We start from the raw sequence: 14,571 nt of genomic DNA, 5'->3' as shown, positions 1-14,571 counted from the left end.
AAACCAAATATACTCTTATTTCTGTGAGTGAAATTTCACTTCTTTAATCCAAACATAAAAGCAAGACTCTAGAGCTTGAGTATTAATTCAGTTATCTTAGCCAGTCGTCTACCACCTGCTCCGCTCACCCCAGTCCTTTTAGCATTTGGTGGAAATCCTTTCTAACAGCCATGTCTTTAAGTGGTCTAAGCAGTTGTTTCCTCTGAGTGATACGTAATTATTTTTCTGTGTTTTAAATCTTCAGCAACGAGCTTGTGCTCATATATAAAGTATATATATTAATCAGGAGTCCCCACAAGCCCCTTCTGTTTCAGCAATCTGTGAGAATAGCTAACAGAATGGAGGAAAATAATTAAGTTACTGGTCCCAGTTCATTCTAAAAGATGCAGCAGCCAAATGGGAGGGCTGCGTAGGGCAGGGGGAAGGGGAAGGGGTGCAGAGCTTTGCTGTCTCGGGTGCACCAGCCTCCCGGCTGACTCCGCGTGCCCTGGCCCAGAAGCTCTGTGAACCCCGTTGTTCAGGCAGTTTATGGCGGTTCCGCTCCATAGGCGTGAATGACTGGATCATTGGCCATCTATGTAAGTTTAGGGAAATAATCCCTCGGGATCTGCCAGCTGTTAGATCCTCTCTCTTTTTCGTCTTCCTTCATGCGTCCAACTAAGTTAATAGGGTCACTGAATATCCCATTTGACATCTTACTTGTAATACTTACTTTTTCTGGTAACCAAGGACTTAACCATTGAGTAGAATGGAACACTGTATTTTAGTGTACAAGATCCTTTTACATTTTTTATGGTGTGACATTATTCTAGACCATAGAGTAAAAAGTGTTTATCCTCTTAAGGCAAATAATTCCTCGGCGGTGAAGGGAACGGATTTTATATTCCCTGTGTGACTGTACTTCTTTAATACTCGGATTATTTGGTGCTACATTAATGTTTAGAATATTCAGTACCAAAAGTTATCACGATGAAAACCATAGTGGCCAGATCATGTAAAGGCTCTTTGACTTCTCCCTGCTGACCTTACAACAGCTGCTCCTGATACGTGCTTGTATTGGCTGCATGCAGTGCCAGGGAGTTTGAGTAGCTTATGTGTTCTGAGACTTCATGAAGAAGCCTAGGTCAGTTCAGATACCCGGTATCTCTAATCCCAAAATACATGGTTCAGAACTCAAGCAGTTGATCAGTGTATAGTGAAAAGATGATTTCCTACTCACATTCCCCCATCTATCCAGGTTCTATCTCTGGGTGTTATTGGCCTTCTGTGTATCTTTCCACAATCTCTTTATGCATATACAGGCAGATATTTATTATTTGCCACCCCCCCTTTCCTAGTACACACAGTTTTCACCTGTTTTTTCCCCTCTGTCAAGAAATAGAAAAAAAAAAGAAATAGCTTGTTGCTTGTCTCATGTAAACATCCTTCACCATTGTGTTACAGCTTCACACCAACCCCCACATACCATAATTCCTTAATTGGATACTCTTGGCAGACATTTAGCTCTGTTTTCAGCTTTTTGTTAATAACCCTGCAGAGTATGTCTTTGTAAAGTGCCTTCTAGATCCAGTCTTAAGTTTCTGCTACTGCTGTAAACAAGAAAAATACTGTGATCATCGGTTCAACTGTCCTGGTTCAGCTCTTGGCTTTTATTCTGATATGGGCCTTAAGTTATTGGAGCAGGAGAGAATGCTCTTAATCAAACCTAGGAGGTCAGGAAAACTGTATCTGTTTAGCCTTTTTAAGTAGAGAATTCTGCATGTTACTGCCCTGCAGAAATTTTAGAGGCACGCTCACCTTTTTCTCCCTCCTCCTACCATCACCATTTCAGGCATTTGCCCGGCGTTGTGCTTCTTTCATCCTGTTGCCATTCATGTCTGACCCTTGTTCGTTCTCTCTTCACCGTCTTATCCAGTCCAGTCATTCACACCAGGATCTTTCTGCAGGTAGTCTTTTCTTGCTCTCAGTTACTAAGTCACGTCCACCTCTTATGTGACTCCATAGACTGTAGCCAGCCGAACTCATCTGTCCATGGGATTTTCCAGGCAAAAATACTGGAGTGGGTTGCCATTTCCTTATCTAGGAGATCTTCCCGAAACAGGGATAGAACCCGTGGTTCCTGCCTCGTGCCCTGCATTGCTAGCAGATTCTTTATTGCTGAGCCCCCAGGGAAGCTTAAGTTGATCCTAAAGCTGATCAGCTGGGGCACCGATCAGTAATGGCTGATATTTATCGAATACCTGTTGCGTTCCAGGCACTGTGCTGCTTTTCATGTACTGATCATTTCCATCTTTACAACTGTTCTATGAGATGATGGTGATATTTCCATATCACAGGTTAAAAAGAAAATCGAGGCACAGAGATTATTTATTTAAGAGGTGGTAAAGTCAAACAGCTATGAGATGGTCTCATTTTTAAAAAGTTGAACTAATTAGCAGAAGTAGGAAACCATTCTTTCAAATTAGAAATGCTACCCTAGTCTAGAGAAGAAAGGAAAGAATGGAGAAAATGGAGATTTTTTTTTTTTACCAGACGAGAGCGGGTTGTAGGATGTTGTTGAATGAGTTAAATGAGATCATGCCAGACAGGGAAAAATAATGAGTCCCCAGAAGGACTGAGTTTGCAAAGTTGGGGAATGGCAGCCAAACTAGCATTGAACTATTGCATCAGATTCACTTGGAAAGCTTTAAAAATATTGTGGGTTCCTGACCCCACCCCGGAGGTGGTCCTGCATTAGATGATATGAGGCAGGGCCTTAGAAATGGTGGCGTTGATGTTGTCACAGGCTATTCTAAGTTGGGCAGGCAAGCCAGGAATCCACTGGTTTAAGGAGGAAGAGGGAATGAGGTTGACTAGAGCAGAGGATGATTCTTCCGAGAAATGGTAAGAGGTAATACTGGTGAGCAGGACCACATCTTATGAGGAAGAGCCAGGCTGAAGAGTTCAGAGCCGATGCAGTGGATGGTGGAGAGTGAGTCACTGGTTCGTCAGCAGAGATGTGCTAAGAGCAGTGTTCTAAGCAGACTTTCTTGGCAGCGGTGTGCAGGAAGGGAAGGCTGCAATAGGAACCAAGCTAGGAGGCAGTAATGGGGAGCTAGGAGTCATGTTATCACCATGAGAGTCTTCAGACAGAGAGTGTGCATTTTGTCATGTTTGCTTTGTCTAGAACTGGGCATTAGTAAATTTGCGATCTGAGGTTTAACTCTGTGAAGCTTCACAGTCCTTTACTTGAGAAGAGCATCAAAAAGTAAGGGACCCATTTTCCACACTGCCTTGGCATTGGGCGTACACTTGAGGTCTAACGAATGTCGCATTTTACTTCTGAGTGGTGCACTATATGAAGTGATCGTATGTAGACTGCGCAGTTCTCTTTCTTTGACTGCCTTTATATAATCTAACAGCTAGTTGTAAGTTTATTAAAAATCCTTTTAAAATCTGTATTTTCCAATTTTACTACCCACAGGAGTAATAATTTTCAGGGGCCGGTCTTCTATGTGATACTGTCAAGGATTATGACATAGCAGAGAGGTTAAGAGCACAGACCCTGGGATGGGACCCCTGTATTTAAACTCACCAGCTTTGCCACAGGCTGACTGCATGACATTGGGGTTTAACCCCCCATCCCCCAGTTTCCTCGTCTATAAAATGAAAGATATTATACTTGCCATAAAATAGGATTGCTAAGGAATTCTCTGGAGGTCCAGTAGTTAGGACTCAGCACTTTGACTGCTGGTGGCCTGGGGTCCATCCCTGGTTGGGGAAGCTGGGAACTAAGATCCCACAGGTCTCTAGGTGCAGCCAAAATAAAAATAAAAAGATTGTTAAAAGGATTAAGAGAGATAATGCCTGGTTCAAAGTAGCTGCTCAACTTTTAACTATTATTTAGTAATAAAAATAATAGATAATATTTTGCTTTTTAAAAAAAAAAAATCACTCTTGGAGCAGCTTAAAGGGTAGAATTAGAGGAATCAAGAGTAACTTTGAGGAGGTTGGTTAAGAGGCCATTGCAATAGACCAGACGAGAAGAGATGGTAGCTTGAACAAGTGTGGGCTGAAAGTGGACAGATTTGAGTGGTATTTAAAAACTAAAATTGACAGTAACCACCTATAGATACTATTTTCTCTAGAAATCTGATCTTCTAGAATTTTCATTTCTGACACTTTGAGTTCTCTAATACACATTTCATTTATTAGAAATTTGTTAAGCTCGTTCCATGAGCCAGGTACTTGTTATTCTGAAATAAGTAAGATATGGCTGCCTTGAGGGACTGATACCTACACAGACACCTGATTTTTTTTTTCTCTGGATAAATGCATAGACTTTAAAATAACTAGATCTTAATCCAAATTCTTTTTCCAAAAAAAGGCCAAATTAATCTCTTTGTTTGAAAATGTCATTAAAGGGATCTTTAATTCATATATGTACAACTAAGATGTCCCCTTTTCCTTAAGCTCTATTATTTTTTCAGGCTGCTTCTGTAATTAAAATGCATAATCCCCTCTCCCCTAGCATGGCTTTCCTGTATGTCAAGTGGTCCTAACCTGGGTTCTGCAGATCTCAGTATAGCTATGAATTGCCATGAATCTTTTGCAATTATTAATGTATACAAAATTGTTGAATGTGTATACATGGATTCTTACAGTGGAAACAGTCTTTTTTTTTTTTTTAATCAAATTCTCAAAAGATTCTATTATCCCAAATTATTAAGAACTACTATACTATTAATCTTTATTTAATAGGCTCTGGCTTTTGACTATTTTATACCATTTACCGTTTAGATTTTCTCACAGGAGGAAAGGGAAATTGAAGGTGTGATATTTAATAATTCTTAAAATTATTAAGTTTTTCTATTAATACAATTTTGAAGTTATTTAAACATTAGAGTTTGTTTTTACATTTACCTAACAACATGGTAATTATTCAACAGTTTTTGTTGCAAACACATTTTCTGTTTGTCTTTAGTGCCAGGACCCTCTAGTGATAATGGCATCAGTATTACCATGATCTTGATGGCCTGGATGGTTATTGCAGTGATCTTGTTTCTGTTGAGACCTCCTAATCTAAGAGGATCCAACCTAACTGGAAAGCCAGCCAGTCCTCATAATGTAAGTGTTGTGGATTAGCGATCTGTTGGGGTGGGGTGTGGGCGCAGCCTTGAAGGGGTGGAGTTGTTTTCACTGAAATATCTAAATTAGCAAAAGGAAGATTTAGCTCATAGAGTAAATTAAATTCTTCCTGTGTAGTCTCAGTAAGTCTTGCACTTCCAAATGGCTTAGTTTTCATGGAGTTACACATAGAGAAGTACAGACCAGTGGCCCCAAATCATTTTAAGATGAATTTCAATGTTTACTCACAGGCGAAACATAAAAAATGGTCCAGTTCATAATAATCCACAGTGATAGTTCTCAAATCTCAGTCCTCCAGCTTCTGGTTCTGTCCGCCTCAGTTGATTCCTTGCCTCTCACGTCCCAAGGTTCCTAGATACTCTTACTAGCTACAGTTCAAATGTCCCTACTTGCACACGTGCGTGCACACACACACACACACACACACACACACACACACTCACTCACTCACTCATTCACTCTCTCTCCATTTTCTCCCCTTCTGTCCTAGATGTCAGATATAGCAGAGACACAGAGCCCATCTGGCTCAACCTGCTTTCCCATCCTATTTCTCTCAAATTCATTCTGACAGTTCTGCATCACAATAGGTCAGCTGAGCTGGCGAAAGGAGTGGTAGGAATCATTTATATTGATAAATCTTGATAGTCACGATTATAACAATTTTTAGAACCTAAATGAAAAATATGATAAAGTGACCCAACAGGGAGTTTTTGATTACCGTCTTTAATAGAGCCTCCATTAAAGGATTCTTTTTAATTGTTTTCAGAGGCAATATTTATACTTTTTTTCTTTCTCATTTGATTTGGGTATTATCTCTTTAAAACTATTTCCATGGTGGACTTACTTGTTGGACACCAAATTATCCCGCTAGTTCCCTTCTTCAGCCTAAAATAATTGCTTCTTTCCCCCAATCTTGTGTTGCTAATATTAAAAAGAAGTTTAACTAGACCAGTCGCTTATATAGGAGAAAGCAAATATGCAGTGTTAATTGGTCAGTGCTTTGGGACTGAAACATTTAGATATGTAGCATGCTGACTTTAGTTAAGAAAGAAGCCATCATTAGCACTATATAAAATGCCTTATTTTTAGGTTTTCATGGAGAGAAGTGTATCCATAAAACAGCTTGTATGTTGTCTTGGTAAAGTGCTTTCTCCCTAGTCTTTTTTCTTTCTATGTACAGTTTTGTTACTTTCATATCAAAGAGCAACATCCTCAATGTTTGGAGCTAATTACAAGCCATTTAAAAGTGACAGAAATGCAAGATTACCATCCCCTGAACCTTAGTTCATTGTAGACCAGCAGTTCTAGGAATGGTAGTCGCAGAGCTCTAGGAGTAAGCATGAAGACATATTGACCAATTCCAAGCAGAACAATTGATTATCCTCATCTGGGGTTTCATATAGCATATCAGAGTAAATAAGTGAAATCTTCCTAAAGATTCCTAAAAGCTCTGCTCTTGCCTTTACAGTTCAGATGCTTTCTGTTGCAAGTAGCAAAAATCATTTCAGCCTGGTTTAAGTAATTGGCTTTATTGGTGTACCTATCAGAAAATCCAGAGGGAGGGTCAGTGTTTAGAGAGTTCTAACAGTTCGTTAGAGACCTAGTTTCCTTCCTCAGACCACTATTTATTCCACGGTAGGCTCCCTTTCTGGTCCCTGTAGGGCAGCTACCAGGAGTAGCTGGAGCCACGTATTTCCTCGCTGACAGATGTTCTATAGAGAGAAATACAAGTCTTTAGCTTCATTTTAATTGTACTGTACTCAGTCACCTTATTAGCAAGAAGGATGAGACTACCTTAATTGGTTTAAATATCACCTCTGGAGTTGTCAGGGAGAGCACTTTCACCAAAGTCAATATCACTGTTACAAAATTTTCTTTTCTTCCATACCACAAAGAAGAAAGAGACAAATGTCAGTGAATCACAGTGCTCTCTTGTGCAGAAACATAGGAGAAGTCCAAATAAGTATATGATTTAGGATGGGAAGCTGAGGGCCATTGCTGCTCAATTCTTACTGTATGTGTTAGATTGGTTGCACTGGGGAATTTTAAGAAGTTGTTTTCATAATTTCTTTCTCTCTGATGTCAGGGACAAGATCCACCAGCCCCTCCTGTGGACTAACTTTGTGGACACGAGAAGTGAAAATAGTTTAACACCTTGCACGACCAAATGAACGAAGATGACCAGAGTACTCTTAACCCCGTTAGAACTGTTTTTCTTTTGCATCTGCAGTATGGGATGGTATTGTTTTCATGAGCTTCTAGAAATTTCACTTGCGAGCTTATTTTTGCTTCCTGTGTCATCACCTTTCCTATATTTGAGTAAATGATTACATTAAAAAGTTACATGGGGCTTTTTTGGTTATCCTAAACTTAAACATTCCATTCGTTCTGTTTGTAACTGTGATCATAATTTTTGTGGTAATTTCTGGCCTGATAGAAGGAAATTTGAGATCTCTACATTTAAATATTTTTAGTAGTTTCAATGGGTTTAAAAATTGTTTCTTTAATAAGGTATTTATAAAGTTATTTGGGGTTACCTGAGATTGTATGAAAGGAAATTAGAACCATACTGTATTTATATTTACCTTGGTAGTTTATCTGTGGATGGCAGTTTTCTCTAGCTCTTAGGACTGTGACATCTTTTGGAATATTTTACAAATTACAGCTGCAATCTGTATCATCCACTACAGATGATTTATGTGACTAAAGAAAAGGAGAAAAGAAATGAAATAACTGTTTACTAAGTTTTTATTCCCATAAAATGTCTAATATTAAGAAAACTTTAAATAAACATGATTTAAATATGGTGGATGATTTACAGTCCATTATATGAAATTTGTAAGCCTCTGCACACTAGCCTTATTACACAGTTCATGAAAGGAGGAAAAAATTTAATTCTCTCTGCCTTTGCCAGGTGTAATCTATACAGTAATAATTTAAGCTATAACTTATTTTTAAAGTGGGTGCCTCTCAGGAAGCTGCTTTTGTGTTATAAACTTCCCTGTTAAATGAAACGATCTTGAAGCTATCTTGGGGGCCTGCTTGGTTACTGACATTTGAATGCTATTTACTTACTCTTTTTTTTTTTTTTTTTTTGGAAGAAAAAATTTAGAGTTTTGTTATCTTTCTGACTTCAAAAAATATTTAATGAATTCTTGGTTTACTCCAAGGGAAAAGGAGGGAAATGAGAAACAAATCAAGGATATTTTTTCTCAACCTCTGTCTCATTCTTGTTTGGTAATAGGGTGGATTGGGGTGGGGAGGAGCTCTAATATAAGGAAAATTTTGAAATGTATAAAAATGTAAAAGGTTTCATTTGTTTTTGTTCAGTTTGAAAGAAAATGAATACAAATGGCATAAAAAGTCTGTGTGACCTGTGTGGTTATAGAATTTTTTTCTAATAAATGATTGCAGATGATTTATGGGGACTAGAAGATATTTTGCTGTCAGTGTAAGGATGCTCCCCCTCCCAGATCAGTTTGGCTTTTCACTGTATAGATCTGAGAAATGACTTGTATGAATTGAATAAACTTCTCTATATTATTGTACTGTTTAATAGAGTCTCTGATACAATTACGTGGCACGCGTAGGGTATTTTTCTCCTTTGTCATGATTCTGTTCTAGGCTGTAAACACTGTAAGGGCTTCATTTCGTTATATAATCTGATATCGAATGCTTGCATTCCTCCTGTGCATCTTGGCGTTGTGCTCAACTTTTCTTGAAATAAAATAACCTACTGTTAATTACTTGTGTTAATCGAGGGGTGTCATAACACAGGTAAGTCAAATCCTGGGTAAAAGAACAGCATAGATTTAAGGTTTTTCCTCTCAATATGGCCTACTAAAAGCCTTCTCAGCTTCATAGCGTTTAAAGCAGAAAGGGTCGGAATGGCCTAAGATGGAGCTGAGTCCTTGTGATCATTTCTTTTTCCGCCCTTGCCCCTGAGCCTTGAAGGCTGGCACATGTCTTGTAACGGTCTGCTCTTGAAGCTGCTAGAAAGCTAGTCTCTGGAAGAGGTAGTGATGTGTCACTGAATCTGTGGTTCACAAAGAACTAAGAATTGACTTTGGGGAATTCCCTGGCGGTCCAGTGATGAGGACTCCATGCTTTCACTGCCGAGGGCCCAGGTTCAATCCCTGACCAGGGAACTAGGACCCTGTAAGCCATGTGGAGTGGCAAAACAAAAAAAGAATTGACTTTGGTTGAAGGAAGTGGCTGTGACCTGGAGACAATATCTAGTAATAGCTAGAGACCTGGAAATCTGGGTTCTTATTCCTAGTTCTTCATTTCTGTCACATAGACTTAATTGACATTACATTAGAATATTAACCTTTTCCTATATGGATCGTCTATTTAATTAATAACAAAAGCTCTTAGTGAAGTATTTAGTCTTGGTTTTTCTGCTTGTACAATTTCCCTGCCCTCCCAACAAAGACAGTATGTGGTAGCACATAAGGTATTCCTTTTAACCTAATTAGTAATTTATATTATTCTGTTTTATCCCTAAAGCTTCTACATGTGGCCTTTTTATTGAGCACACTCTTACTCATTATTTGGCTTATAAACATTCACCTAAATTGTGACTACAATAATTTTTAAATAGCCTGGAAGAAAGCTTCACATTTTAATCACTTTTGGCTCTTAAACAGCCCACAAATGCCATTAATAGTTTATTTTGTTTAGAGTTATTTAATGTTATTTTATGCAAAATGTTTGTTTTGTTTTGTTTTGCTTTCCACATGGAAAAAACATTAGAACTGTGTATAGTAAAAGATTTTATCATGTATCTATCCAAACACTATCCCATGTTCAACAAGTCATATTTTAATTTTAAACTACTTGGAGAGAGTTTCTAAAGTAACTATTAACTACAGCTATTCAGTGGTTACTTTTAGTGTCTTTGTGATATGCGATGTTATAGTGTTTATAAATTATCTATATCTTATATTTTCAAAGGAACCTCAGAAGTCTCACACCCTGAATCAAAGTCTGTCACTCTAAATGAACATGTGCTAAAATTTGACCAGCTCGGCTTAAAACACAAAACAGCAAGTTGAAGGAGAAATTGAGAGAGTTTAAATTAATGGGTGAAATTTTTGTTGTTGCAATAGTAGGTTTAGTCTTAACTTTATAACATTTCTAAATGAAAAGTCATATGTATTTGTTACTGTGTCTGATGATTACTTTGTTAAAAGCAAAAGTGGTCATGTGATGTACCAAATGTTAACTGCTGTTTTTAAATGTTTAAATCATGCCAAACAAATCATGTCTGTGCCATCCAGGGTTTATTGTAATCTTTTACTGAGTACTTGGATTGGGAAAAAGGGCTTGTACTATGCACTTTTTATTAATGAATAAATAGAAAACATTAGTAACACTCACTGTTTTCTGTTTGGTTTTTGTGGCAAGAGAAGTGAACATCTTTTGCCTAGTAAAATGTTAAAGTCCTTTATTAAACAGGTTTTTTTTTGGTAAGATTTTTTTACCCTTAACTAAGACATTCCTAAGTGAGAAGAGCTTTGAGTTATGAGAAGAATATTTATGTAATAGCAATCTGGGGCCAGTATTCAGAAGTAAGGATTCTAAGAATCTCTAGGAAATTGGGTTGCAATTACATTTCTTTTGTTAATTTCTTCCTAGAATACAGGTCCAGTAGACATTCGCTATCCAATAGTGTTAATTATATGAGCAGATGTATGTTACCCAAAAGGAGCTAGACATGTAAACTGTTCTGAAAACACACAAAAGTGAAAATTTGCTTTTGCTCTATGACCTGGAATGCATCCAGATACTAAAGATCACAACTAAGTGTTCATTGATAGATGAACAGATACAGATGTGGTATACATGAAATAGAATATTATTCAGCCATTAAAAAAAAAAAGGAATCTTGTCGTTTGTGACATGAATGAATCTAGAGGATATTTTATGCTAAGTGAAGTGGGTCAGAAAGACCAATACCATATGATTTCACTGATATGTGAAATATTAAGAAAAAAATGAAAACAGACAGATACACCGAACAAATGGGTGATCACCAGAAGGGAGAGAGCAGGGTGGGCGGTGGTGTAGGGAAGCAGTGGAGGCAAAACAGGTGAAGGAAATTAGCAGGCACAAATCTCCAGTTATAAGTAAGTCACAGGGATGTAATATACAGCATAGGGACTATGGTCAATAATAGTCTAATTACTCTGAGAACAGATGGTTACTAGACTTGTGATGATTTCATGTACATAAATGTCAAATCATTACATAGTATACCTGAAACTAACATAATGCTTTATGTCAACTATATTTCAACTTAAGAAATCCCAGGACTGGGACCTGGGTACTATTTAGAGCTCTGGTTGAGAGAGGAACCTACAAAACAGACTGAGAAGGAGCATCCTGTGAAGAAGAACAAAACCACATGAACATAGTCTTGGAAGCCTGAAAAGAAAGCAGATCTCTAAAGGGAGGAGGGCTCAGTAGTGTTCAGTTCTACTGAAAAAAAACGTGGCGGTGGAGAGTTGAACGTTTTGACCAAGGATTCATAGTGAACTTGAGAAAAGGTGTTTTGTTGGGGTAATGATGAAAACCCCGCCTGGAGTAGTTAAGGAAAGAAATCAGGGTAAGGAAGGCGAGAGTACAAGGGGCTCTTTGGAGGGGTTTCCAGCGATTGGGAGCAGAGAAATGCAGTCGTAACCTGAGTGCGATGTGGGTCTGGGGCAAGAAGTTTCTATTGCTGTTGTTTTAAGATGGAAGATAAGAGTATGTGCGGAGTTGTCAGGTGATTCCCAAAGAGACCCCTCCACAGTGATGTCACCCCTGTATTGGCCTCTGCACCAATATCATCGTGTCTGACAGCAAGACACTGATTACGTGTTTTTGCCAAGGCTCCCTACTCTCTCCCTACACTCATGGCCTAGCTGTGGTAATTCGCCTTAGAGACTACCTTGATTAATCCTGTCGTGTCCTATACCCCTATTTATATTGGCTTCCACAAGTCCAAGACTCTAAGGCCATCATCATTCATTCCCCCTCAGCTGATTCAATCTCATACCTTTCCTCATGCCCCAAACCTCCTAAACTTAAGGGGCATCATCTGCAAAATGATATTTTCAACCCCTTCTCTGAACATTCCCTTCCCCCAAACATGGTGTTTCCTTAAGGGTGCTAACTCTTGCCTCTTGAGTGAGAGCTCTTTTCTTTCCCAGATCATATGACCAAGGAATGGAGACAGAATGAACCTCTTCCCAGTTCCTCTTTTGGACAGCCAGGCTGTCCTTCTCTCCTCCCTATAACTCTCCAACTCTTGAAGCGCATGCTGTTAGAATATTCTACCCTAGCTTTCACAGTTATTCTAGACCTCTGCATTACTCCTCACTCCCTGAAGATTTTATTTATTTAAAAATTTTTTTTCCATTTATTTTTATTCATTGGAGGCTCATTATTGTACAATATTATAGTGGTTTTTGCCATACATTGACATGAATCAGCCATGGATTTACATGTGTTCCCCATCCCGATCCCCCCTCCCACCTTGAAGATTTTAGCTGAAGAGAGGGCTTTCTGCCTCTCTTCAGCATTCTTCTATGGTGATTCTGGTGTCAGTATCCAAGAAGACAACCCTTTCAATACTCAGCCCCCTAACATCCTCTAGTTACCTCATTTTCTACATACCTGCAGCCATCCATTCCATTAGCAAATCCTAGATCTATAATTTTAAACTTTATTACTTGTATATTCCTAAGAGAATTTTGAAAACTGGCATACTATCTTAAATGTTTGGTTTTTTTTTTTTCCTTTCAGGATTCAATGCAAAGCAATCTTGATGCTCTTTCTTAACATAGGTTCATATGTATCCCTCCCACTTCAGAAACCGTACTACTGATGTCATTTTAATTCTTTTCTTTTCTGTATTTGGCCGAAATACACAAGGAGGCAGAAGGGGATCCAAGCCTTGATTTGTACATTTCACCTAAACTTACTTGGCTTCATGTGTGAGCAAACCAAACAGAATCTCTACAACTACCTTCATTTCTTTTAATACAGTTGTTCAGTAAAGCCACGAGTAACAGCAAGATTATAATGCAAAAACTACAAGAGACTGTAAGACTTGCAGACAAAACTTGATAGCCTCAAAGCATTCAGATGACTGCAAGCCCAGCTGCTGTCCTTCATGCCAGAATCAGTGGGATTAAACACCTTGGAATGTGAAGTCAAGTGGGCCTTAGGAAGCATCACTGTGAACAAAGCTAGTGGAGGTGATGGAATTTCAGTTGAGTTATTTGAAATCCTAAAAGAGGATGCTGTGAAAGTGCTGCAGTCAATATGCCAGCAAATTTGGAAAACTCAGCAGTGGCCACAGTACTGGAAAAGGTTAGTTTTCATTCCAATCCTAAAGAAAGGCAATGCCAAAGAATGCTCAAACTACCGCACAATTGTACTCATCTCACACACTAGCAAAGTAATGCTCAAAATTCTCCCAAGTGAGGCTTTAACAGTACGTGAACCGAGAACTTCCCAGATGTTTAAGCTGGATTTAGAAAAGGCAGAGGAACCAGAGATCAACATCCTGCCAATGTCTGCTGGATCATAGAAAAAGCAAGAGAGTTGCAGAAAAACATCTGCTTCATTGACTACGCCAAAGCCTTTGACTGTGTGGATCACAACAAACTGGAAAATTCTTAAAGAGATGGGAATACTAGACCACATTACCTGCCTCCTGAGAAATCTGTATGGAGGTCAAGAAGCAACAGTTAGAACTGGACATGGAACAAAGGAGTGGTTCCAAATTGGGAAAGGAGTACATCAAGACTATATTGTCACCTTGCTTATTTAACTTATATGCAGAGTTCATCATGAGAAATGCTGGGCTGAATGAAGCATAAGCTGAACTCAAGATTGCCAGGAAGAATATCAATAACCTCAGATATGCAGATGACACAACCTTTATGGCAGAAAGTGAAGAGGAATTCAAGAGCTTCTTGATGAAAGTGAAAGAGGAGAGAAAAAAATCTGGCTTAAAACTCAACATTTAAAAAACAAAGATCATGGCATCCAGTCCCATCACTTCATGGCAAATAAATGGGGGAACAGTGGAAATAGTGAGAGACTTTATTTTCTTAGGCTCCAAAATCACTGCAGATGGTGACTGCAGCCTTGAAATTAAAAGACACTTGCTCCTTGGAAGAAAAGCTATGACCAACCTAGATAGCGTATTAAAAAGCAGAGACATTACTTTGCCAACAAAGATCTGTCTAGTCAAAGTTATGGTTTTTCCAGTAGTCATGTATGAATATGAGAGTCGGACCGTAAAGAAATCTGAGCGCCAGAGAATTAATGCTTTTGAACTGTGGTGTTGGAGAAGACTCTTGAGAGTCCCTTGGACTGCAAGGAGATCACACCAGTCAACCCTGAAGGAAATCAGTCCTGACTATTCGTTGGAAGGACTGATGCTGA

General features: G+C 38.6%; 1 protein-coding gene across 3 annotated transcripts in view; it reads left to right on the top strand.

Annotated features, from left to right (window-relative positions):
* The window catches only part of SMIM14 (small integral membrane protein 14), a 128,274-nt gene extending 117,770 nt beyond the window's left edge, over positions 1–10,504 (top strand). For all 3 annotated transcript variants that reach the window (XM_065907489.1, XM_065907490.1, XM_065907491.1), the window contains exons 4-5: positions 4,964–5,106; positions 7,214–10,504. In XM_065907489.1, the coding sequence (XP_065763561.1) occupies positions 4,964–5,106; positions 7,214–7,246 (176 nt within the window). In that variant the 3' untranslated portion in view covers positions 7,247–10,504. The remainder of the gene's footprint in view (positions 1–4,963; positions 5,107–7,213) is intronic.
* Positions 10,505–14,571: the final 4,067 nt, after the last annotated feature.

The sequence above is a fragment of the Muntiacus reevesi genome, chromosome 16 (genome assembly GCF_963930625.1).
Source record: "Muntiacus reevesi chromosome 16, mMunRee1.1, whole genome shotgun sequence".
NCBI lineage: Eukaryota > Metazoa > Chordata > Mammalia > Artiodactyla > Cervidae > Muntiacus > Muntiacus reevesi.
Note: the sequence above shows the minus strand (reverse complement) of the source record. Positions and strands in the feature narration are given on the sequence as shown.